The 25,433-nt window shown below is 39.9% G+C and overlaps 1 protein-coding gene across 2 annotated transcripts in view; it reads left to right on the plus strand.

Moving 5' to 3' along the window:
• Positions 1-25,433, plus strand: part of SEMA5A (semaphorin 5A) — a 452,903-nt gene that overhangs the window by 263,433 nt on the left and 164,037 nt on the right. For both annotated transcript variants that reach the window (XM_054578336.1, XM_054578335.1), the window contains exons 6-8: positions 9,341-9,403; positions 17,645-17,743; positions 19,318-19,531. In XM_054578336.1, coding sequence (XP_054434311.1) covers positions 9,341-9,403; positions 17,645-17,743; positions 19,318-19,531 — 376 coding nt within the window. The remainder of the gene's footprint in view (positions 1-9,340; positions 9,404-17,644; positions 17,744-19,317; positions 19,532-25,433) is intronic.

A 25,433-nucleotide genomic window follows, 5' to 3' on the forward strand; every position in this document is an offset into this window, starting at 1 on the left:
CTCATAAAAGGCTTTTCAATATATCTTGTGGTCTGGCAAATAGCTCAATATGTTCTGAAGTTGGAAGCAAAGCTAATCTTTGTAATGGTAAGATGCATCTCAGGAAGCAAGTGTTTATAATACAAATAATAAATAAATTCTGAATGGTCCAGTGAGTATAAAACAATTCCTCAGTAAACATCTATAATCTGAGCTTTATAAGTACTTCAGTGATTGTAGCACAGGTTCTAACTCAGAACTGCAGGGAAAATCAGGTATGAAGTGTTGTATTCAGAAAAGTAGAACATATTGATGGAAGAACTAAAACAAACACCCATATATTTACTTCTCTATTGGCTATTAAGGTAACAGTTTGTACAGAATGTTTTCATTAGGATTTAGTCAAGATAAAGAATAATAGGACTGAGACTGATGACCCCCAATATAAATGACCTTACACTTCAAGAGACCTCTAACACACAAAATCACACATAGGACAGTCCTCTTGAAGTTGTGAAATATCTTATTAACATCAATACAATGAAATTCTAAGCTGCACAAAGAACTGTAGGGTTTCTGTCTCTTCATTTGCATCCATGCAGTAGTTGCCGGAGTCCCTTTATGTATACATTTGTTTCATGTTGCCTTACTGCTTTGTATGACCTGCGAGATGCAGCCCCTTTTGAATCCTTTAACTGTATTTGCAAGTTAAATCTCATCATATGGCCAGGAAACTCACTTCTGTGTTAGGGTCAGACATGTTTCTCTTCATTTTCCCAATGGTCCTAGAATGGGATTGTGAGTAGTCAAGTGCTGTGTCCTAGAAGAAAGCATTGGTCAGAGCCATTGTACAGCTAGAGCTTTGTGAAGACGTTTCTAAGAAAGCTTTCATTATATCAATCAAGTTGTTCATTTGCAGAGTTGGTCAAGGTCCTACAAAACATCCCATGCCAATATCCTTCCTCCCTCCCTCTTTTCTCCTTCCTTCCTCCCTTCCTTCCTTCCTTCCTTTCTTCCTTCCTTCCTTCGTTCCTTCGTTCCTTCTTTCCTTCCACCTATATCATTGTCTCATAAAGTTTCAAACAGTCTTAATAAGTTCAGTTCAGTATGATATTTCTCATGACATTCTGTAATCAACTCACTCCTTTTGGGGTATCTTTTTGCATGTGTAGCATAGTTGTTACATCAGCTAAAATGTCTAATTTTAACTTCTAGAGAACATCACAATTTCTGTTGATCATTACAGATACTGTGATGTTTGAAAGGCTTCATCTATGTAATTGTATGTTCTGAAAAAGAGAGAATATGGCATTAGAAACAGTAGTTTTCCCCATGAAACACCTTTGGGAAACATTAAGTTAGGCAAGTCCTGGAGAAGTCAACACTTTTATCCCCTGCTTGATTGACTTTGAATTGAGTTCTGTACATACTAATACTTTAGGAAGTTTATGTCAAAAATAGTCATCCCTCTAGTAATTGGATTTTTTCACACACTTAGGCTAATAGATTAGGCAGTAAGCCACTTTTCAAACCAATCCACTTGAATCCATGAAAGTGATTTCTTTGAATCCAAGAGCAGCTACTCTTACTAGCCTCACCTTCCAGCATGGCTTTCATTAATGGCAACATTTTTGCAGTGAAACAGTGGTTTGAAGCCTCAGTGCCTGAAAAGTATCGTGGAAAATTACACCAAATGTTAGAATATCTTTTAATATTTGGTTCCTTTCTGATTTATTTTTTTCATAAAATCATCCTAGTGGGGCATATCCATATTAAAGAATAAGGTTATTATAACTCATCCTACATTGTTTTGTTTTCTCCATCCTTAGATCCATTCCAGGCCCTGGAAATTGCTTATCAGACGTGCCTAGACCCTTAAAACAGTAATTTGTCAAATATGTTTTCTGGAATGTCAGGATACTAGACATGTTCAGGGGTTTTATGTTATATATGTTTTGATTCTATTATTTACAATAGGATTTATACCAATGTAGACCATATACAAAATTATGAACACTTTGGAAACCTTTAGTGAATTAATTTTTATTATGGTATTTCCTGGATCACATGGTTTATTGCAGAGCATAGGATAAAGTGTCTGGTGTCATTTCTGATTGTATTCCAAAGCAACTGAAATCCAAAGGTGGCCTTATTTATTACTACTTTATTTATATAACCAGTATTATTTCAAAAGTAGACAACAGAGCAAAATGTAGAAATAATTGAATACTGAGAGCACTATGACTCAGCAGTCAGTTGTCCTTACCTTTTCTAAATGATTTAATGTGATCATCCTGCGCTTAAAACACGACTTTAGTAAATGCCATATTTACCTTCTTTTGTATGAGATTATACATCAGTTTACTTAAAGAAACCAGTTGACTGCTGAAAAAGTATGGAAGCCCCTAGTCCTTCCCACCCCTCTTTAGAGAGAAACTACCTTCATTCTTTCTCTTCACACTTTGGGGCAAAGTCAAGTATTTGGACAAGGAACCCTTGTGGGGTGTTCACGGTAGAAGTGCAGCACATGGAAGGCTCACCCAGCCACTCAAAGTCCCCACAGCCTCCTGTGCCCTTTGTGCATGAGAGGTCCTCTACGGACAGCCTGGAGCCAGTTCCGAGGCTGTGTGTATAGAGCGTTCTGTACTCATTCATTTAGTATTCAGCAACTGTCTGTTGAGTTCTTGTTGTATGTGAAACACTGTTCTAGGTTCTGGGGACACATAAGTGAACCAGGAGGGCAAGATGCTGCCCAAATATAACTTGTCTCCTATGAGCGATCGAGGAGGCAGATGTGGTCTTGCACACACAGCTATAGAGGCCTCTCTGCGAGGATAACACGTGAACAAAGCCATGCAGGAGGCATGGGCGCCAGCTAGGTGGGTATCTGGGAGAAGAGTTTCCAGGAAGTGGGACTAGCTGGTGCACAGGCCCTGTGGAACAGGCCTGCACGGTCTGAGGATCACACCAAGGAATGCTCGTCTCCTCGGAGTGTCAGGGCCAGGGGTTCTAGAAATGAGACAGAAAGAAAGTGGAGGGATGTGGCTGAACATTGCAGGCGGCTTTGATTTATACTCCAGATTAATGTGGGGCCCTTGGAGGGCTGTGACAGAAAAGGGATGGATGACATGTCAAGATTCATTTGGAAAACACAACATTGTTGCTACATAGAAGAGTTGTCTTTTCATATCCAAGATGTTTAATTTCACAAAACCAACCCAAGATTCTTGTATTATACCTGGCCATACAGTTGTTGACTCTATGGTTTCATTAGATGAAGCATTTTTTTTTCTCTAAAATCAATACTGGGATCATGGATGGATCCAGAGACTTTAAAAATGAATATACTCTATATATGGGAATCAATACTTTTTATGATGAATGAATATTTACTGAATGCCAATAGCTCTGAACTTAGATGGGCACCATTTTCTGTGATTTAGGTATATATTTTTCTAAGTTATGAGGAAATAAAACAAAAGGATTGTGACAATCAGCACACACTTCAACAATTTCAGTGACTGGAGAGTGGTCCAGAGCACGGGATTTGGGTCCAAGTTACAGTTCAAATCTTGGTGCCTCCACTTTCTATTTTTTGACTTTTGCTAAGTTTTTAAGTCAATGTTGTCACCCAAAAGTGTTATAGTAATGGTATCTCCCACATAATATTACAGAGATGTAAATTGGATAAATGTATAGATAGCGCTTAGCACTGAAGCTAGCTAGCACTTGACAAAAGTTCAATAAGCTGTTATCAATAATTTGCTTAAGATTTCACAGCTAATTTGTAGCAGAGCAATGACCCTATTTGTATGATATCACTTGTCAACCTCAAACTCTTACTTTTATGTCATGCTGTCTGTACTAACTTGATTTGTGTTCCCCCAACCCCCCAAATTCATGTTCACTTGGATTTTCAACATGTGACTTTCTTTGTAAATAGTGGCTTTGCAGATATAATTAGTTAAGATGAAGTCACACCAGACAAGGGTTAGGCTTTACTGTATAGACGAATGTCCTTATGGGAAGGGGGACATTTGGACAAGCGGAGACACACTGATATACCATATGATACCAGAGGCAAAGATCAGAGAGAGGCTAAAACCAAGGAATGCAGAGGATTGCCCACAACCACCATAGGCTACGAGAAAGGCAGGGAGCAGATTCCCGAAGAAACCAAACCTGTGGGCACTTTGATTTTGGACTTCTAGCCTTGGCAACTGAGAGAGAATAGGTTTCTACTGTGTAAAGCTACTCATCTTTTGGTACTTTCTTATGACAGCCTTAGAAATCTAATATACTGTCTACTCAATTAAAACAGCCCTCACTTTAAAAAAGCCCAATTAAAAAAAAAAAGGCCCAATGAGCATTTAACAAATTGAGAGTTCCATTGCATAGACTTCAAAGTAAGTTTGATTTGATAATATGTGCAAGAAAATCTTGGGGTTTAAAATAAGGTTTTAAAGCCCTAGCTGGTGTTGCTCAGTTGGTTGGAATGTGGTCCCATAGACCAAAAAGTTGCCGGTTTGATTCCTCGTCAGGACACATACTCGAGTTGAAGGTTCAATCCCAGGTTGGTGTGCTTATGAGAAGACAACATATCCATGTCTCTCTCTCACATTGATGTCTCCCTCTTCCTCTCTAAAAGCAATGAAAATATATCCTTGGGTGAAGATAAATAAATAAGGTTTATAAATGACAATAATACATGCTTATGAGACTCTCTAAGGTTATGATTTGCAATATCTCTAATTTTGGAGGATATTAGTGTAACAAGAATCAAAAAACTGTACTTAGATGATAAAAAGTCCCCTCCCAATTCTCTGATTCTCAGAGATCACTGTAAGAATGACACGACTTGCCCTGTATTTGACATGGACATAAATTCAAGTATTTGGCAAATTAATATTAAAAATGAACAAGTACACTTAATATCCACCATGATGGAAAGGTGGAGAGGAAAGTTGGACAAATCTTTCCAAAGTGACTAAAGTCACTTTATGCCTTTCAGTGCACACAGCATGCCACTTGTTTTAAACCTGTCACATGTGGCCATGAAAGTTCATTAGCGATGATGTCTATGCTCAAGAACAACTAGATCGATACTTTACTCAAGTTACATTAAAAAAAACCCACAGTTATTCCAGGTTCCAACTAGTTGGTGTTTGCTTCCATTTTGCACAAAGGTATGGCCTCACAGTCCCTGGCAATTTGTTTATAATTGCCCTGACAATTTAACATCCTCTAGCGTTTCACAGAAATATATGACATAAGAATATGAATGCAAACATGTTAAAAAAAGCCCTCAGGTGGTTGTTAATTTTTGGCACTGTGTAATTAAACTAGTTTTTTAAAAAAATGTTATCTCTTGCCAGTATCTAATTAACAAAGCCATCTGCTGAAAGAGTAGTGGCCCATCTGCCTAAGAATGTTGTTCTCTTCATTTTTATGAAAAGTATCTGCCTTTGCTGGTCCCTGTCTAATTAACTTCTCTCACTGCGGAATGTGATATACACAGCTTTGTTTATATACTTCTGAGAACTGTGGACTTACATGTATGTAACACATACATAAAGAGAGCCCATCATTTTTCTTTCCCACATCTGATTTACTCCTGAGATTTCAACTCAGTTTATCATCACCTGAGCAGGGGTATGTGCTTGACAGTAAGGCGTGCATTGTATCATGAAACACTAGGTGCTTCCTTACTCCCTCAAGGTTTCTACAGGTAAAAAATGACTTTCAGCAAACCTACTCCATCTCCTTTTAGTCTTTCTGCAACACTGTCACTTCCTGAAAGTTGATGATGGAGTAAGCTCCACTCTATCACTGGATCTGAGGTGAACATGGCTACTGTAACAATGCAAATGAGCACTGTTGCAGGCTCATGATCTTGTCTAGACTGATAGAAGCCACTTGTATTTTATTATAAAGTAATATCTAATGTGTGCAGGTATTATCTATATGTCTGTTTTTCCTTCCATCAATCATTATCTAGAACAATGCCTTGTGCTTGCTAGGTACCCACTGAATATTTATTGCATGAAAGAAAATGAATGCATGTGCATAAAGGAAATCTTTTGTAAGCACTTGAAGAGCCCAGATGTTATTTGTATATAGTTACAGAGAAAAAAATGCACCACAAACAGGAACCTTCATGTCTTTTAAAATATAGGTGTTTCAACTCTTTGCCTACTGTGTATAGCCAAATAATAGCAATATTACTGCTATGTGTCTGCTATTGAAAATTATAATGAAGAATAAGTTCAGAATGGAATAGGGAATTGATTTCTTTTCTCTACTGGGCTATCATGCAATGGAAAAAGACAATAGATAGCAAAAATTAAAGATTAAAACAACCCAGAGACTCAGGAAATTAGATCATTAGTATTGTATTGAGATCTGTAATGTAGAATGAAGAATGGTTTCCTTTTTGTTTTGACTATCATAAACCTAGGTTTGGGTAGGTAAGAAAGATAGCTTCACAAACTGGTAGTGGGATTTGTTCCAAAATTATGATACATGAAAGAATAACCAAGCATCTCCAGTGAGAATAGAACAAGAAGGCTTGATTAGAAGTCTAGCTGATTAGAACCAATCTTGTGGAATGAAAAAAGTTATGACCAAGAAGTTATGACATAATCTAATTTTATACAAAATAATGAGTAACTTTGAGAACAAAGATCTTCTATAGGAGAGTTCCATTGATATTTATATTTTTTTCCAAGAAAAGTGGGGTTTTGTTTTTGTTTTTGTTTTTCCTCGCAATGGTCAAGTGGGTAAAGTGTAGCTCATTGAGGGAATAGAAAGATACTATGGGATTAATCTGGAACACCCAATTTTAGGCCAATCTGGAAAAAACACATTGTCCTACTACATTTTTTCCCCAAATTCTGTAATATCTCATAATATTTGTTCAGCCTTATAATAGGTTTTTCAGTTCCACTGTTAATATAATTAATTTCCCTTTATCCCATCCTTTATTCTGGTAGGAAACAAATCAATAGAAAAAGCTATGCAATCATGGTTTTTAATTCTGGATTTGAGTATTGTTGGAAAGCTGGTGATACTGTAATGAAAATACCACAGGAAACTAAATTTTGGTACTTTTACCAACTGTCTTCAGAAGAATCTGTTAAGATTTGTTCTGTTTTCTATTGGTCCAATAAATTTAGGTGAGCAATTGCTCTTTCTTAGTCAACCAAATAAAGTAATGAAATATTTTTGAAAATCTCTCATATTCTTTTACCTATTCCTTCCCCCTTTCAATCGCTGGCCAATATTTATCTGGAAAATGCAAAGGCTAATTGGGAATTAGATGGACTTGGGGAGCTGTTCATTTGTCATTTCAGAAGGATCTGAACCATTTTATGTCATTTGATAAGTATTCTTCTCATAACCCTGGGACTAACCTTGCTCCTCATAGCTCTTGTGTTTACTGAAGAGAGTGTTAGTATTCAACTTTCAACAAAATTGCTAGACCAATGAGAACCTTTATAAAATATCTCTTTCTCTAAAGTATTTTGCTGTATAGAAATTAATTTCTCTCTGTGATATATAACACTAAATCCTTTTGATAGTATAAAATCACAGTTATAATAAAGTCTACTTTGCTAAAAGAATATATCATAATGGATCAATTCTGTTTTGAGTTTAAGTAAGGGCAAAGGCATGGGTATCTTTATTTAAATAAAAACAAGAGTGAGCTTTTATAAAGAGATCTAAGAAAGGAAACATCTACTCAGAATGGCAGCAATGCATTTATTTTATCTGTGCTTCATGGAGATAGACAGTTATGAAGCTGTTTTTGAAGCTCTTATCTCTTCTGTAGACGTGCCATCACTTTTCATGAAAATATTTGTCATCGTACCATGGAATTTAAGTCATTTGTTTGCATGAGATGCTGATTAACTATGACTTTACTGTTGCCATTAAACCTTATGAACAGGAAAACATCAGAGAACGAATTAAGTTCTCTTATCAGATGCTGACACTGACAAACATCTCTAAGTCTGCAGGAGGGAAAACAGTTGTAGTATTGTTTCTGTTTGAAAGACACTCAAGTGTTCTCTCTAGAATACTTTTCTTATGGGCTCATATTTGCCAAGTTAGATAAGTTATATAAGATGTAGTGTTTCATGTTTTAATCTTTGTTATGTAGCATTCTTTGGGGGATAAGTAGAAATTAGATAATGGTGTTAGAATGACTTTGTTATTCTCCTAACTTTTGGAGAGTTAGAAGGAAAGTCTTTCTAGAAGTAAGAGTAAAGCTGTTATTCCTCATATTAGACAGTTTATTTTTGGCTAACTTAGTTTATTATTTAACATAATTCCAAATTAACAAAAAAATTGCCCCTTGTTTAAATTTTTTTTCTGACAATGATCTAACTAGTTCTTCAGAAATTCTGAATTCTTAAGAAATTCAACTCTAATAGTAATAGACAGGACATAATTGTAGTAACATGTGTACAGCTGGAGAAAACATTTTTACCTCATAATAGTCCACATTCCGTGCAGTAATAGAAAAGATAAACAACTGACATGGGTAAATTTGTTCAAAAAATGATTCACAATCTCAGCATAGAGATCATTAATGTTCTCAAGCATCATTTCCTCCTATGAAGTAAGCGCTGTCTGTTATCTTAACTAATCACAGGCTCCATTTGTGAGTTAGCATCCCATGTGTAAGTGCCCATATCCAATTGATCAGCATGATTAGATTTGGAAAGTCTGGGAAAAAAATATTTAACAGTTGGGGCTCTTAATATTTAGTCAGAGCTAATAACAGTATGAACATTACTGGTATAGGGGAGAATAGTAGATGTGCTTTTTGCAAGAGCTATTTATTTTATTGACTATTCACCATTTATATATGTATCTTGGTAGTAATAACAAGCAAAATCATTCTTCCTTCATTATCTATGTATACTGATAGATGGCATACTATTAAAATAAAATGCAAATGGGTGAGTTTTTAGACCATATTGTGTCCAGGCTTCTCTTTGGAGCACGCGATGGGTTTATTCTGTGATGCCACTAAAGCGATAGTTTCTGTAATTGCGCACTGGTTGCCACCTCCTTGGGTGTGCCTCTCTTACAGTGACCAGACGCAACTGTCACACGGTTACTACTTAAACATGGATACTTAGGGGGTGAGCCCTTTAAAATCCTCCCTTTTTAAAGCTCAGCCTAAGCCCAAATGATTGAATGTTATATACTGGGTTTAAATTCTATTTTAATTTGAAAATATTGATGTTATGGTGCACCCATATTTTCTAGTCTGGTTGCTGGTGTCTTATTTTTTTTCCTTTTTGTTCAATGACAGCCATAATAGTTGTGGTCATTTTGGTGTTTCCTACAGGCTGTGGAGTGGGAGTGTGATGAAACGACCAAGAAGGCCTGTTACAGTAAAGGCAAATCAGAGGTAAGGGGGGCACGGTCATGGGCGGCCGTCACTGGCTGAAGGATGAAGCATAAAGGATGTGAATGTGAAGGCTCTTCCTGATTAAGGTGCCATGTAATAAAAGCAAGATTTAAAATATATGTCCACTAAATTCTCCAGGTTTTAAGACTAGATTAGTTTCCAAAGAAAATTTAGAACATAAGATCAGATCTAATTTGTACCCTTAGTCATTAGACTGAGGTACGAAAGTAATTAATTATGATATCATTTAGAATAATATGGGCCTGAATTTTTTAAATAATATTTTAATTTTCCTAGATTGTGTCTTACAGCTAACCCCATAAAGTAACTATGTTATACCTAAAATAATGTCATCAAAAATGAGTTGAGATTCCTTTATAATTTATCTTAATATATTTTTAGAATAAGCACTTTCTCCACAAGAAAATCTACACCCCCTTCCCCAAGTTCCTAAGGAAAGAGCAGATTATACAATAGCCTGGAAATGCATGTCTTGATCAACTGTGTTCATGGCTGGAGAACTTTCATGCAGTTGGCTGGCCCCGAAACAGGCTTATGACGACTCAGAAACTCTTGTGTTTCTAAGAGAATGATACTGGATCGTGTTGAGGAAATTCTTCTGTCACTGGATCTTAGGCTCATTATGTCTCATTCTGAGTGATCATCTTACTTCATTGGAGCAAGGGCTTTTCAGTGTGAATCACACTTTGGGTTGCAGAAGAAAGTCGCTTCACTAAGAGCAGCAAAGAGGGCTCTCTCCTGAGTGTGGTCCAAGGGCAGAAAATAGAGCAAATGGAAAGATTGCTGGGAAAGCATTCTCACACCATCTGTATTTGCAAAAGACTGTCCTGTACTTGATTTTACCCAATTTCACTTCCTGTTTCTCTGTCTTTGAACTCAACAGTTTTGAGTGTCAAACACATAGGTCTCAGAAAACATACTCATTGTGTTTCCCAAAGCTGAATAAAGAACTAAGAAGAAGGAAGAGGATGAAGAGGAAAGTACAGTCTTATTAGCCAGGGAAGCACTTGGAGACAAGGAAAAAGAAAAGCTATTTATCAAAAGATCTCTAACCTCAGAAAATGCCTCTGAAATAAATCATGGGAGGAACAAAGATACAAGAAGATTAAAGGTAGCCCCAGGTTACAAGGAATCAGAATACAGTCTCCTAAAATATCCCTGAAAATAAATAAGTTCATAATAAATCTATTTATCTCAATAACCTTACTGAGGTTGTATAGATTATGTACAAGCCTTTTGAAAAGGTGCTTTCTCTTCCCTGTAATGTTTACACATCTTGATAGGACAGATGTGCTGTACTTTTGTCCCTCACTCGCCAGAGCACAGGGTGTTCTTCAAATAGGACCACCGTGCTGAGGGATGTAACATGGGGAACCAACTTTACCTGGGGCTGGGAGGAAAAAAATGGCTTTCTTTCTACCAGTAAGATTCCCTGATAGAAAGCCTCAGCCTTCCTTTCTGTGGCTCTAAGGTCGACAACCTCCCCTTTGCCTGATCACAACAGTGCCTTCCAGGGTCCCAGGGCACTGTCTGATGACCTCATTCTTATTTAGCATTTATTTAGCCTCTGATTCTTTCTTAACATGGCACCCGACATAGGAGCCATCTGATGAGGACCTGAGCCCAGCTCCCCGGGGCCAGAAGTGGTGGAAGCCAGGCCACCCCAGTGAAAAGCCATAGCTAGGCCAAGCGCCACTGGCTAAGCCCTGAATTCAGAGTTCAGACACCCCAAGTTTCCCTGTTCTGACAATGCCAGGAACCAACCCAGAAAACATCCTCAGAGTCAACTTGACTAACACATAACATCGGTCAGGGGGAGTGAACATCAGATTTTTCTTTGTATCCATGACTTGAGAAATGAGAATTCAACTGTTTCACATCTTTGTTTGTGCGGTAGTGTTGTGAGAATTGACACAGAATTACAAAGTTCCCCTTCTCCCTAAATAAAAAGAATAATGCAAAATGTGACATCTCAAAAATGAGAAAAATGCCAGCCATTTTGACTGAAGTGGGTTTTTTTGTACGCTAAGAAAAGTGGTCTGTGCTGCTCCACACAATGCGTTTTACTGCAGAGCCAGGAATGTGGGGAAAGGGTGAGGGGCTGGGCCTGCGGGTGGCGGGGCCGCGCCCACTCGCTCCTCTGGTGAGAACCTGTCTCAGCTGCCTGCAGAGCAGGGGGGAAGAAAGATGAGACATTTCCTCCTGTTTCCCTGGGAACAGGATCGCTGGGACTGAACCGACATTGTTCCGTGTACAGTCCATTCCAGTGACAATTTAGAGAATCAGGGTCAAGAAAGATGTCGCCAAATCTTTGATTTGGGCCCATTTAGAAGAGAGGGGTGGGGGTGAGATTGCTAATTCTTCCTGAGGTTTGAGCTCTATTTTATTATACAGTTTTCAGTGTATTTTGGAAAGATGGGGTGACTTCACTGCTATGACTTAAACATTCCATGTACCAAAGAGGGGAAAATCTGTTTTAATAAATTCCAAAAACGTTTTAATAAAATCTGTTGTATTTAGTCCTTTTTGAATACCTTTTTAGAATTCGGCTTTGAGAGCTATTTAAATATCTTTTACACAAATATTATTTTAAACATAAATAGTCAATTCTCTGGTGACCTAACAAGCGTTCCTTGTCTGTTTGGGGTTATTTTGTCTGAGCCAAAGCCTTTCCCACCATGACCTTTAGGAACTTTACAAAGGAAACACAACTGATTATTAAGGGAATGAAAGAGCTACATTGTGTATATGTTGCACTTTATAACTTTCAAAAGTTTCTTGTTCATGATTTCATTTCAGTACTTTTAACACCAAGTTCCTAGAATTATTTTGCTAGTTAGTGGGAGAGTTTTGATTAGGATCCAGGGCTCTGTGTATTGTTCCTCCTGCTGCGTCCCGTGATCCGGCTCCCAAGTTCTCAAACTGCGCAAGAAAGGGTTAAACTCCACTGAGTGACGGACAGAAAACTGTGATGCCATCCTGCCTGGGAACCTGGTGGCATCAGGTTGAAACTTGCCATTTTCACCTAAATTGCCAGTATTTGGAAAGCTGTTAGCTAATCAGTTCCCCTAGCAAACTACAGACCTGCCTTAATCCTATATGACTGCTTCAAAAATTGAGGATTCTTTAGATTAGATTAATGTACACCAATTTTTTATTTGGAGGTTCCCAGACAAGTTTCCCATGGAGTCAACTTCATTGAAAATAGTCACATTATGTAAAAATAAATATATAAATTACATTTTAATTTATTAGTATACTGTGTATTACATAACATAATATACATATGTGTACATACATAACTATATCTCTATTTATATATATAAACTTACATATAGAGAGAGAGATAATGATATATTTATATATAGGTAGGGCAAAAGTAGGTTTACAGTTGTTCATATGTAAAAAGACATGCAGGTTATGATTATCACAATAGTTTTTAAAAATTATTTATTTATTGATGAGAGAGAGAGAGCAAAAAAACATTTATTTATGCATTCATTGGTTGATCCTTGTGTGTGCCCTGACCAGGGGTCAAACCTACAACTTAGATGTATCAGGACAATGCCTAACCAACTGAGATACCTGGCTAGGGCTACAATAGCTTTATTAACTCAAAAGAATGCCACAATGGCACAGTGTACATAAGTAGAATCTTGTAAGTGCTCAAATTGCTGGCCTTTATTATTTACACACTCTTGTAGCCTTTGAAAGTCAGTAAACGAACACAAATTTCAGTGACCCACTTGGGTTAGCCCCACTGCTTCCTGAGGTGGTTGAATTCAAACCTACTTTTGCCCATCCCTGTATTTATATATACTTCTGTAATATGTATGCATATTTATAATATAAAATACATATATCTGATTGGATCATGTGATTTTTCAAGATCCACCTGGTAATCATGACTTTGGTTGGTGTACATTGAACCGAAAAGGTGCCTGCAATTACTCTAAATTGCTCCTCGGATGCTCCCTTTGGATGCTCACAAATGCATCATTAAGAGATAGACACACTGCTTTCAGTGGGAGTGCTGTGATTAACATAAAGGCTGTCAGGCTTCCAGCCCTCCTTCCTCCTTCCTCCTTCCTCCTCCCTGAAATTGATGGGCTTGATGATGGCTGGGTGTTGCTGAAGCATCTACCTTGTTTACGGTTAATTTTTCTACACAATCATAGTCTTTCTTCAAGCAGAACATAACTGTTTGAAAGGAAAATGATGAAATGCTATAAGGCAAAACCAGTTACTTCATTAAGAAAATGGTCCTAAAACATGTGTTTTCTCTTCCAAGGCCAGACCTTATATCCTTGAGACCTAGTGAGTCTTGGCCAGTCTCATCTAAAAGCTTTCAGTGAGTCAGCAACTATGCATTTTGGCTATCAATTCAAATAAGAATTGCTTTAAAGTCAAGGACAGGTTGACCAGCCTGAAAGAGTACAGGCACAAATGGGTCATTTTAATGTCCAAGTGGCATTATCAGAATGGAAATAGATGAGTCTAATTGTCAACAACAGAAGCCATGTGGTGGCAGGTTGCTAGTGACCTTGGAAATGAACACTATGACTTCTTGGAAAACCAGAGTGCATTAAATCCCCTTCATCCATTTTGAAGATGGGGTGAAGAAAAAAAATTATTAGATGAGAAAAAAATTCAAAGACATTTAGATAAACTGATTTATAAGAGAAACCTATAACAGAATCTCTTAAAGGGGTTTCTATATAATGTCTATATTTTAAAATAGGTGACTCTATGCATGCCTCCTATCAAGTTCAGCTAACCCATGTGAAGGCCACATTTGTAACACAGACTTATTACAAAGAGTACCAGGAGATTTTCTATAGGAGAATTTGGGTTTTAGGATCATTACCAGAATGAGAATAATTATTACCAAGCCTGACACACAGACTATTTTCTGTCATTCCTAATTTTGACTCTTTTCATTCCTAAATTTATCTTATGTCCCAAAGCTAAGTACCTCCACTTTCTCTCATTTTTATGTTTTTATGTTTTGTTTTTTTGAACTTGTCCCCATCTCTCTTTTTTAAAAAAACCTAAGGAGTTGTTATTTTATGTGTATTTCCTTAGTTAAGATTCACGTTGGCTGCTTCTAGAGTGAGTCAAGGCAGTTTGTAAGTTAAACCTAGGAGTCCTTCTAAGTGAGTAAGAATAGGAAGGGTCTGAGATGAGCTGTCTGAGACCTTTGGGCAAGTGAGTTCAGCTCTTGACCATTAAGAAGAAACAAAATACCACCTGCCTCCAAAGGTTTCTCTTGTAGGACACTCTGTTCCCTCTGACCTTGCATACTGGCCTCATGTAGAACATTCTCCTCCTTAGGTCCCATTTGTCATGAGCAAGTCTGTGTTCCCTAGGGTTGGGTCCCCCTCCTTCCTTTTAGAAAAGAACTGCCCAGACCTTCATGTCTGATTGCCCTGGTTCCTGACATTTACCTCCTTCCTTCCTACACTCTGAGCTGGGGGAAACCCATCGCGGGCACATGGCTCGCCCTCCTCAGGTAGCAGAGCTGCCCGGTGTGGTCCTGGTTACCGGAACATATCTTTTCCTTTTTCTTATTTTTTTTAAAAATACTCCATGCTAATTGAAATAATAGCTTTTTTCCTTCATTTGCCTTTCTCCAAGACTTAAAATAAATTACCAGTTGGATTTGTCCTGCTTCCCTGGCACAGGTCTGCATGCTGGCTTTCACATTCCCTAAACAGGTTCCTCGTTCTTTCTCAAGTTTGTGATGGGCCTTAAGGACTGTTAATAACCTACAGTCCTATTTTCACTTTGTCTTCCTTTGGGGAGATTAAGATAAACACCATCTTTGTTATCTTGATTGTTTGCCTTCTCATAATTGATTAAAGGCACTTGCTCCTTCTTCACCAAGTCTGTAGAATTCAGCCCTGAGGTCACATCTTTTCAGGCTGGACAGATTGTCTTGGATTAACTTGCCCCACACCATTTTCATGGTTAACAGGGACTGCCTTGAGCACATTTCTATTTCATGTCAGTCTCTTGCTTCAAAACAACAAACAAAAAGTTCTGTACATCTTGACTCATCCTTGAAAGACTTTTAAAAGCAGCAGCAGAAATCAAACAAAACCCCCAACTGTCTCCACTGTGTAATTCTCCATCTTTATCTTTAATATAGTGTCATTTTTGTGTCTGTTTTATCTGTTCAGGAGTCCAGCCCTCTTGGCCCTGTGTTCCCCAGGGTGTCTCTTTGGACTTGCCCTCAGACAAGCTCATGCTTTGTGTTTTCCTCCTCGCCTTAATCTTGTGTTTGCAAACTCTGCACCCCTCTGCTCCCTGAGGTGGCAGCTCTACCACATCCCTCCTGTGCTCTATGTACGCTCCCGGAGTCCAAGAAGTCATGACCATATGGTTCTCTGAAGTCCTGTTTTGTGCTTTCTCTCTAGAACTCTCCTGCCCTCTCCCCAGTTATAAAAACAAAACAGAACAGAACAAAACAAAACACACCTCCCCATCTGGTGCTCCTTTCTCACCCAATTTACTGTCTACTGTTTACACTCATTTCTTAAGTATTCTGATAGTTATATTAGATCTCTCACTCTGTGGTTTTCTTTCCTCAGTTAAAGTGTCTTCAGGTTGGCACCCAAAGATAATATGTTACCTGTATTGCTAGAATTAGCATTAGAAGACATATCTACCCTTGATATTTCACTTTACATTTACAAAGTAAATCCACATAGCTTAGCTCTTTTCATCATCATAGCCAGGCTACATAGCAGACTGGAGCAACATTTCATGGAGACTGGGGTTCCATTTTTTTGAAGGATCATTGCTGTGTCATTAAGTCCAGATCTCCCTGACTTTGGACAAGGTGTTGCTCAAGTCCTCACATCATCTTCTGGGTCTAGCTGGTTGGTCACTGCCCACATCCTCTTGATTTACTGGACTCTAGCCTTGCCTTTTTACAATTCTCACCTGGTTTAGACCCAGGATGAGGATGGACTGAATTATAGACATGGTTTCCTTACTTGTCTCTGAACTACAGTCCTTATTTCCAGGTTAGCTTCCACATTGATTCCCAGTCATCCTATAATCACAAGCATTGGATCAAGTCTGAGCTTCATGCAGCAACAGCATTTAATGGGTCCCTTCACAATCAAAATAAAATGCAAACTCATCCACCTGGCACACCTGGCCTGTGTCTGGCTCCCCAGCCTGTGTTGCCTCTTGCATACACAATAGGAGCACCAGGATTTCTCTAGCCAGGGTGCCTTGGCACAGTCCTGTCCCCTGCTTGGAGTGTCTTTTCCCTCTTTTGCTTAGTAAAATCCTGCAACTTTCAGATGGTACCTCCTCCCAGAAGCCTCTGTAAATTCTACTTGCCCTTTGAAATTCACGTTAGGTGTCACCTCCTCTGCCAAGCCTTCCTACACCTTCTTGCTTCCCCTCCTCTCTAGAGTTAGTTATACCCTGTTCTTCTGTGGACAACCCTAAAGTAATTGCTGTGGGCCTGTATTTTAATTTTTCTTTTTAAGAGCATAGATTGCGACCTTCAGTGTAGGGCCTACCAAGAGTACCTGATCCGTAAATGCTTGTGCCAAGTCCATGCACACCTATGACCATGCCCCAGGTTTTCTAGGAATGCTTTGCAACTAACTGCAAGAATTATTCAGCTCTGGGTCACGCCTCCACATGGGCTTTCTTCCATATATTTCAGACATCCTTTCTTTGTTACTTGTCTACCAAAGAACCAAAAATGTTAAGACTCTTGCTTTGTATGTAATGTAGTTTGAGAACTTAATGTGAAACCTGTTCTAATTTGTGAAGTTTCACATGTGACTTTTGCATTCGGAGGAGCATCCACAGTGTTTTTTCAAAGTCCTGAGGAAGTTTCCTAAGATACTGTTTTATGAGCAGCAGTGAATATATTCATTTTATTTACTTTCCTAATACATGGCAAAGACAATTTTGGGTTTGTATTGATATCAAATATAATTCAAAATGAAACCCTATTCATGAAAAGAAGATACACACTTTGAGATTTTAATTGAACATAGTATCCTCTATTGAATAAGCATGCAGGTAGATTATTTAATAGTTTTGTTGGTATTTTTTGTTAAATATCCAAGAAGGTTTCTTTTTTTAGTGGTCAATTAACATTTATTAGCTAGACAGATTTTGTTTAGAGTCAGCATCCCCTTTGGGCTGAGGCGTTGTTACTATATTTCTTGTGATTTTTTTTTTCAGGATGAGTGTCAGAACTACATCCGGGTGCTTTTGGTGGGTGGCGACCGGTTGTTTACCTGTGGGACCAATGCTTTCACACCTGTCTGCACCAACCGCACGGTATGGCTTCATGTTGAGAGTTGACAAAAACTTAATACCAGGAAAATCCAAACCTTCTATTAAAACACTAATGTCTTTTTGTATTTCTGCTTTCCAATGAGTTACTCTTTAATTCAAAATACACCTTTCATCAAATTGAATAAATATTTGATGTATTGATTTATTCCTAATCCCAGCTTTCAATTATATAAATAACTGGAAATAACCATAGCTTGTATAATTAAATTTGAATGGAATTCTAAACTATTTCTATCAGTTTTTCCCCACCAGTGACTCTAAACATTAATTGTAAACATATTCTTTTTTTTCTTTTTCTGCTTTACTCTGGAGATATTGTTAAGTATTAAAGTGGCCTAAAATCACAATCCAAATGAACAAAGATATTACAGATTGGATAAGAAGCATGACAAAACTTTAAAGCAAGGAAACGAACAACTGGAACTCTAGGCAAAGTAGTTATATCATTACTGACAGGGATTTTCAGCATCTGCATCTTACGCCAGGAGAGCACCAGGGCTATCAAAGCACACAGTTATCTTCCCAATGAAGGGTCTTCCTTTGATCTTCCTCAGGGAACATAATACTGAACTATCATCAGGTTAATTTTCTGGTTGCACAACTTCTCCCAAAAATCGGAATTTATCATCAGCTTTCAGGGTTCATTATTTTTGAATTAACATTCAGTTATTGGAAATAAAGTGAGGATGATGGTGATAAGAAGTGATGCTCACAGAGATCCCTGGGGGCCATTCCCTATTCCAAGAGCCCTCTGTTGACTTGCTCATTTAATCCTCGCTTCTACCCCATGTAGTGGTTCCCCTTTGGGTCCCCATTTCATAAAAGGAGAATCGGAGGCATAGAGATTTTGAGTAACTTAACGGGGCTGTAGTCCACCTGTAGAGCAGGCAGTGGCTCTGAGTGTCCCCTGACCCCTCTGCTCTATTGCCTCTCAGGAAAGAGTGAAGGAACAAATGCACCTAAGATTCCCTCCCCACTCAAGAACTTTTCTCCTTCAGTGACTGAGAGGCTGACTTCCCTCCTAGATGACAGCAGGACATGGAGTTGTCTCTTTAAAAGCTGAATAATTAAGTTTTGGAAAGTTGGGTTACTGGGTGCTATAAATATCCATACATCCTTACCTGTGAACACAGTGTTGGGCTATTCATAATATGCTGAATCACTTATATTGATAAAAGTGTACATAATTCTTTATTGTGGTTTATATTTCTGTAAGTATTAAATTTGATGTCTCTTTTTAAGTGGAAAGATCTGGAAAGATCCACAGTGCCCCATGCATTATTGAATAGTAGCCATATGCATATAACAATTTTCAGATTTTGTGAGGATTCACTAGCATGAGGTTTTGGAGCTCGAATGGGCTGATAAGAGAGATTGATCTTTGGACTCTTTAACCATGACCATAGAATGCAGTTTCATCAAGGGCAGAGTGTGAAAGTTTGTTGTGTGTTGTCAGAAAGCTTGTTGCCCATGCTTCATTAGCAGTTCAGGCATTAACACTATTAAAGGGCTTGACCGGGGGATAATTGGTTTCCCTCTCTTGTCCTCACCCACAGTTGAATAACCTGACTGAGATCCATGATCAGATCAGTGGCATGGCTCGCTGTCCCTACAGTCCCCAGCACAATTCCACAGCTCTCCTCACAGCCAGCGGGGAGCTGTATGCTGCTACAGCCATGGATTTCCCAGGGCGCGATCCTGCCATTTATAGAAGTCTGGGCGTGTTACCTCCTCTCCGCACGGCCCAGTACAACTCCAAGTGGCTCAATGGTAAGTCTTACACTCACTCCCATTTCCCCTCTCATGTGTCTGTGATGCCTAGTTATGTGGTGTTCAAAACCAAATTGCCACAGTTTCTAAAGTACAGTATGTGTCTTTTCTAAAGAAATCAAAATACAACTTGTTTGGTACTTCCATGTGGAAGGGCATCATATGGCTCTTCGGTGATAGAAAGAGCAGTGACATTCCTAACAGTGTGGATCATGAGAATAGGACTCATTTGATAATCATTGAATTTATGCTGTTTTTTAGTGTTACTGTTTGTAATTTAGAAAATGTGATGTGTCCAAGATATCCATAGACTCATGCACTTTCTCTTAATGTCTTTATTATACAAGGTCTGGCACAATAGCACCGCCTTTTATTATAAAATCTCTTATTACAAAATCATAAACATGTAATTCTGTAATGTAACAATGTCACACTCAAGAACACCATATGACATTTTAGGTGAAATTTCAAATTCCATCCATCTTGTGTGAGACATTCACACACCCTACCAACCACACTCAAGCAAGCCTTACTTCTGATCGACCCTGTATATCTAAGAAGGGAAATTATTAGCATTTCATGAAATGTTCAGATACCGATTACAGAATGTGTGTGGCTACTGGTAGCTCCAAATAGCTTGACTGATTTAGAAAGAAAGGTACCAAGTTGTATAACTAGAAGGCTGGGGTATTTGGAGTTGCTTTTATCAGTGGCTCAAATGTTAATAAAGACCCCAGTCCTGTCACTGGTCTTGCTGCCATCCACATCCTGTCTAGTTATGTTGGTTCTCAGGCTGGCTGCACTCATGGATGCTAATTCACTGCTGCAGCTTCTCGTCCTACATCCAGATGTGATGATACCTAGTGGAAGAAGAACCACATTTCTTCTTTTTTTTTTAAGAAATCAGGAACCTCCAGAAGACTTCCCATCAATCTTGGGCTAGACCTTTGTCACCTGCTCACTACTGGGCTTGACCCTGCACCATGTCCTGAGATGTGGCAGCCGAAATTCAGTCCTTTGTATATGTATATATTCACGTGTGAGTGTGGACACACACACACTCACAAACACAAGGATATGGATAGATATAGACACCATATGTAATCCCTTCTCTCATTTATTTGAGAGTTGCTAAGATAAAATCTTTAAATTGCCATTATAATATTTACTATTTTTAAGCTTTCAAGTTCTACAGAGATTTGCTGACCTTTTGCCAAGTACAAGCTAATTACATAGAGCAGGGTTTCTCAACCTCAGCACTCTTGGCATTTTGGGTCATATAATTCTTTTGGATATGGGAAGAGTTGTCCTGAATATCAAAGAATGGTTAGCAGCATCCCTGACCTATACTTACCAGATGCAATACCCCTCTTCCACCCCCAGTTGTGATAACAAAAATTTCCAAAAATTGCCTCAGATTGAGAACCACTGGCTTAGACCTATTGCTTATGAATATGTGCATATATAAATATGACACAAGTATTTGGCCAAATAATATAGTAAAACCAACTATCACAGTTTGCCTTTTGAAGACTCCTTGCAAAAAGTGTTTTCATCAAGTTTTTCCAGGAAGTTGAATGACTCTATGCTTCCAAAGAGTGACATGGATTGATTTTTCCAAACCAAAGAGTAACTATTCATAGATTCTCTCTGTTAACATTATTTCTGTTGAACCGGTTGCAACTGAACCCATTGACTCTCGGTGGAAGGCCTCCTTTCATCCCTGAAGCTTTCATCTGTATATCTCAAAGTTCTTCCTATTTGTTTGTTGATTTTTATTCACCAAGCAAAGATTCCAGTTAAAAATTAAAATTCCCCCACTCAAAGGCATCGCAATTAAAGTTTACCAAAAGCAAAATAAAAAAGTAATTAGGGGCACAGTTTCTCTTCACTAAAGTGATACCCTTAAGAATATCCTGGAAAAATAATTCAGGTCATAGCATGAGTTATAAATGCCGGCTGTTTGTTTACATGTGACTTCAATACCCATGGGTTGACCAGATGGCTGGATTCTGCTCACTCTCTGGGTGGAATCCTTTCCATTTGAGAGTCAAGTGATAGAACAAAGGCGGTAGAGAGCTAACCCGGGCTCACCCCAGTCACAGCAGCCCTGCCATCATCATTTGTTGAACACAGGAAGTTTTAGATTCTCAACTCACTGCCCTCATAGCTCCCGTGCATGGAGTGGCCCTGCTTTCCTCAGAGAGAAGTGCCCTCACCCTCCTCCTCTTCTGGCCACACCAGGGAGGCCCTGACTCCTGGGACAGAGAGAAAAGAGCCTGACTCAGGGTTTCCAGGTCTAACTTGCTCACTGTTTATTCCCTCTCCTGGTTTCTGCCGGGCAATTCTTCTCCTGGTTTACTGGCCCTGGTTTTCTACTCTGCTTGATCCTTCATCCAAGACAGATTCCAGCCTCTGTCCCTCACTTAGCTTTGCTATGTCCCCTGCTGAGCCTGGGTGCAGAGTCATCTATTGTCACTGACCTAATTGGAATCCGTACATTGTACCCCATCTTCTCTTTGACCAGACACCCTGTCTCAGTTCTTTCTGCAGTGTTCTGGAGTAGTTTTCTTTCAATAGATTGTTGCTCTATCCATTATCCCTTCTTTTTTGCCATGGCCTTAAATTTCTTCCTCACTAATGATGATCACTCTCTTTTTATAAAAATGCTCAGATTTCTTCTTCCTTAAATGAGACAATAACAAACAAAGAAACCCAAATAAGCTAAAACACACACCCTTAGTTCTGCCATGCCCAGAAAGGTTCCTATTTTAGAGACCTTCTAAAGGATGCTCATATAGGCTTCTCCTAAGTTTTCAGCTGATTGAGAATCAAGATAGCAGCCAATGAATGGAAATCAGGCAGTTGGATTTGTTCTGAATAGAGCATAGTGGGAAACAGAAAGGAGGCTTCATGCAGTAGGCTGGTGAGGTGTCCTTCTTTGTTCCTCTGCTCCTGTCTGTGTTCATGTCTCCTCACTTCTCTTCTGAAATTCTGCTCTAGCCCCTCTCCAACCTATTCTCCACTACCCACCTGGGGTGATCCTTCAACACCATACTCCAGATCATGCCAGTCCCAGCCCTAACCCCCCGCCTTTAATGCTTCCCCTCTTCTGGGAAAAGAAGGTGCCTCCTTCCTTCCATGGCCCTCACAGACCCTGTGCACTTGCTCTGGGGCCCCATCTGCCCTGTGCCCTCTCTCCTTTTACCCCCTCATTTGCATTTCTTCTCCTCACTATGTGGTGTACTCCTCACCCCCATGGTTAGGGACTGTGTTCAGTCTGGGTTTAATGAATGGTATCAGCTAACAGGCAGAGGGTGGAGGCTTTGGCAGCAGAAACAACTGAGGGTGACTGAACACTCAGCCTTGGGGATACCGATTATGTCCCAATTCTCAGTTTCCTTATCTGCAAAGTGGAAGTAACTACCCACCCAACCCAGTTGTTGTGAGAATAAAATGAGACAATGAAGAGATGATGAATATTAATGTCTTGCATATAGCAAGTACTCAATACATGAAGGCAATTACTGTGCACTGCCCAGAGAGAGATGGGGTATCTGATGTGGGAGGCAGTGAATAATGTTTTTTCACTGAGTGCGTGGGTGAACTGTTTGGGCTGTGCTCCTGAGTGACTGACGCCTATCGACCTCCTCTTTCCTGGCTCTGACAACCCTCCTCCCTGCTTTCTTCTGTACCACCTGCTGTCCCTCTGAGGCCGGCCTCACCTGACCCTCCTGTCTTGCTGCTGCCATATCCAGACCTGCCCATTCCTGCTCAAGCCATGATCCATCCACACGCAGGCAGGAGTCAGGCCACTGGGAAGCTATCACTAAGCTAACAGCTGCTGACAAAGTATAAATAAAACCCATATCTTTGTTTTGGATATTTTCTAAGTTTTTCCAACGTTTTTGTGTTCAAAAGGAAAGAGAATTGTTTCAGCAAGAGAGGTCTAGTGGAAAGCACCTACTAAACGTGGTCAGCAACTTTTTTGTGCCTGGATTCACTGCTTGTGGTTAAATTGTGTGTAGGACAACTTGCTTATACACAGAGCTAGCCCCTTCCCATAATTCCGTTACTTAACTTACTCACAGTGTAAACTCATGAAAGTACTGGTACAGCAGTCACCAATATTTGTTATGTGGCTGTAGCGGCACAGGCTAGGCATCCTCCTACCCCACCTCCAGCAGCCAGCCACCAGCCAGTCTGCTATATCAAGCCACAGCTTCAGGGGCATTTTGAACAGTGTTTGAACAGTGGCCTGTGTTGTTTCCCAGGGTTCTCAGAACAAAGTACCACAAACTAAGTGACTTAACATACATTTATTATCTTAGAGTCCTGGAAGCTAGATGTCCAAAATCAAGGTGTCAACAGAGCCATGCTGTCCGGAAAGGCATTAGGGTAGGATCCTTCCTGCCTCTTCCCACTTTGGGGGCTCTAAGGGTCCCTTGCCCTGTGCTTGCTTCATTCCAATCTCTGTCTCTGTCTTCCCACCATCTTCTCCCTGTGTCTATGTCCCCACATGGCCATCTTCCTATAGGAACAATGCTATTGGATTAGAGGCCCACCTTCCTCCAGTATGATCCCATATTAACTAATTATACCTACAGTCACCCTATTTCCACATTTACAGGTACTGGGGGTTGCGACTTCAACATATTTTTTGGTGGGATACAGTTCAACCTGTAACAGTGTCCTAATCGTGACGTGCTCAACGGTTGAAATCTTAAACTGCAGTCTCCTATTTTCCGATGACAATCTCTATCTCATCTCTGTGCTGTGGGTAAATCCCCTGCCCACCTACAGCCTCCCTGTCTCAGCTGTACCACCTTCATTCTGAGCAGACAGTGTTGATTTCTTGCCTCCAGTGAGGTCAGGACTGCAGGATTGTCTGCCTTCTTAGTTCAAGACAGACTGGTTATGCCTTTCCTCCCTGCTTTCCGGAATTCTAGGATGGGCAATACGTTTGCTCAAATTGCTGCCCGCTCTGCCCTGCGTCCCTCCCCACCCCAGAGGTGAAGGGGTGCCTGTCTCCTAGGCAGCATTCCAGAGTGGATGTCCTCCAGCTCATTCCATGTCTGAGTTACCCCTCAAAGGGCTACAGTGAAGGCTTGACTCGAGCGCTTTTAAACTCTAAGGGGAACACACAGCCACAAAAAATGTCTCTTCAGGACTGAAGATGTGTTCACAGAACATGGCAGGCCCTTTGGCAACTCTAGCCTCTGAGGACCCCTAGAACTTCAGGGCTGATCTTAAGAGAATGGTAGCATCGGCCTGTCCAGGGTGGTGTCCTGCCAGGACATGGAAACCCTAAGTAAAGACCTGCCAAGCCTGTAATCTTCCCACCACACCTCCCAGGAACCAGCATAAGGACCTAGTCTGGTTCCAACAACTTTCCTTGAGCTCGCTAAGTCCTTTGGATTTAATACTTGAGGTCCAGTTACAATTTCTTATTACACTATTATGGCCATATGCCACTGAATGGGTGTCCAACCTGCACTGCTGCACTTGTGCCACATGAACCAGGTGATGGGATGTGCCACCAGCTGTCAGTAAGGGCTGGTGTTGAGGGGAAGAGCAGAGCTGGCTGTGGACATTCTCCTCAGGTTTACCTGCTTCTCTTTTCCCAGCCTGTGTGATCTGCTCTGCCTGTGTTTTCAGCCCTTGGAAACATCCTTGGAGCTCTTTAGGGGAAGTGTGCTGTTCCCTGGGTGCACCGCGCCTTCCTCACTGTGTTCCTCTGCACCTGGCATTTATGCTGCCCTTACTACCCTTGATTTTGCCTGCTCCCTCTTTCCAGTTCTTTCCTTCTGCCCAAGTTCCAGTTTGCCCCAGAGTCAGCTGGATCTCTCATCCTCTCTTGGCCATGTGCATAATGGTGCTACCCCCCTGTCCTGGAGCCCTT

This window comes from Pteronotus mesoamericanus, unplaced genomic scaffold (assembly GCF_021234165.1).
Source record: "Pteronotus mesoamericanus isolate MK-2021 breed Mesoamerican mustached bat unplaced genomic scaffold, CSHL_Meso_final contig_50, whole genome shotgun sequence".
NCBI lineage: Eukaryota > Metazoa > Chordata > Mammalia > Chiroptera > Mormoopidae > Pteronotus > Pteronotus mesoamericanus.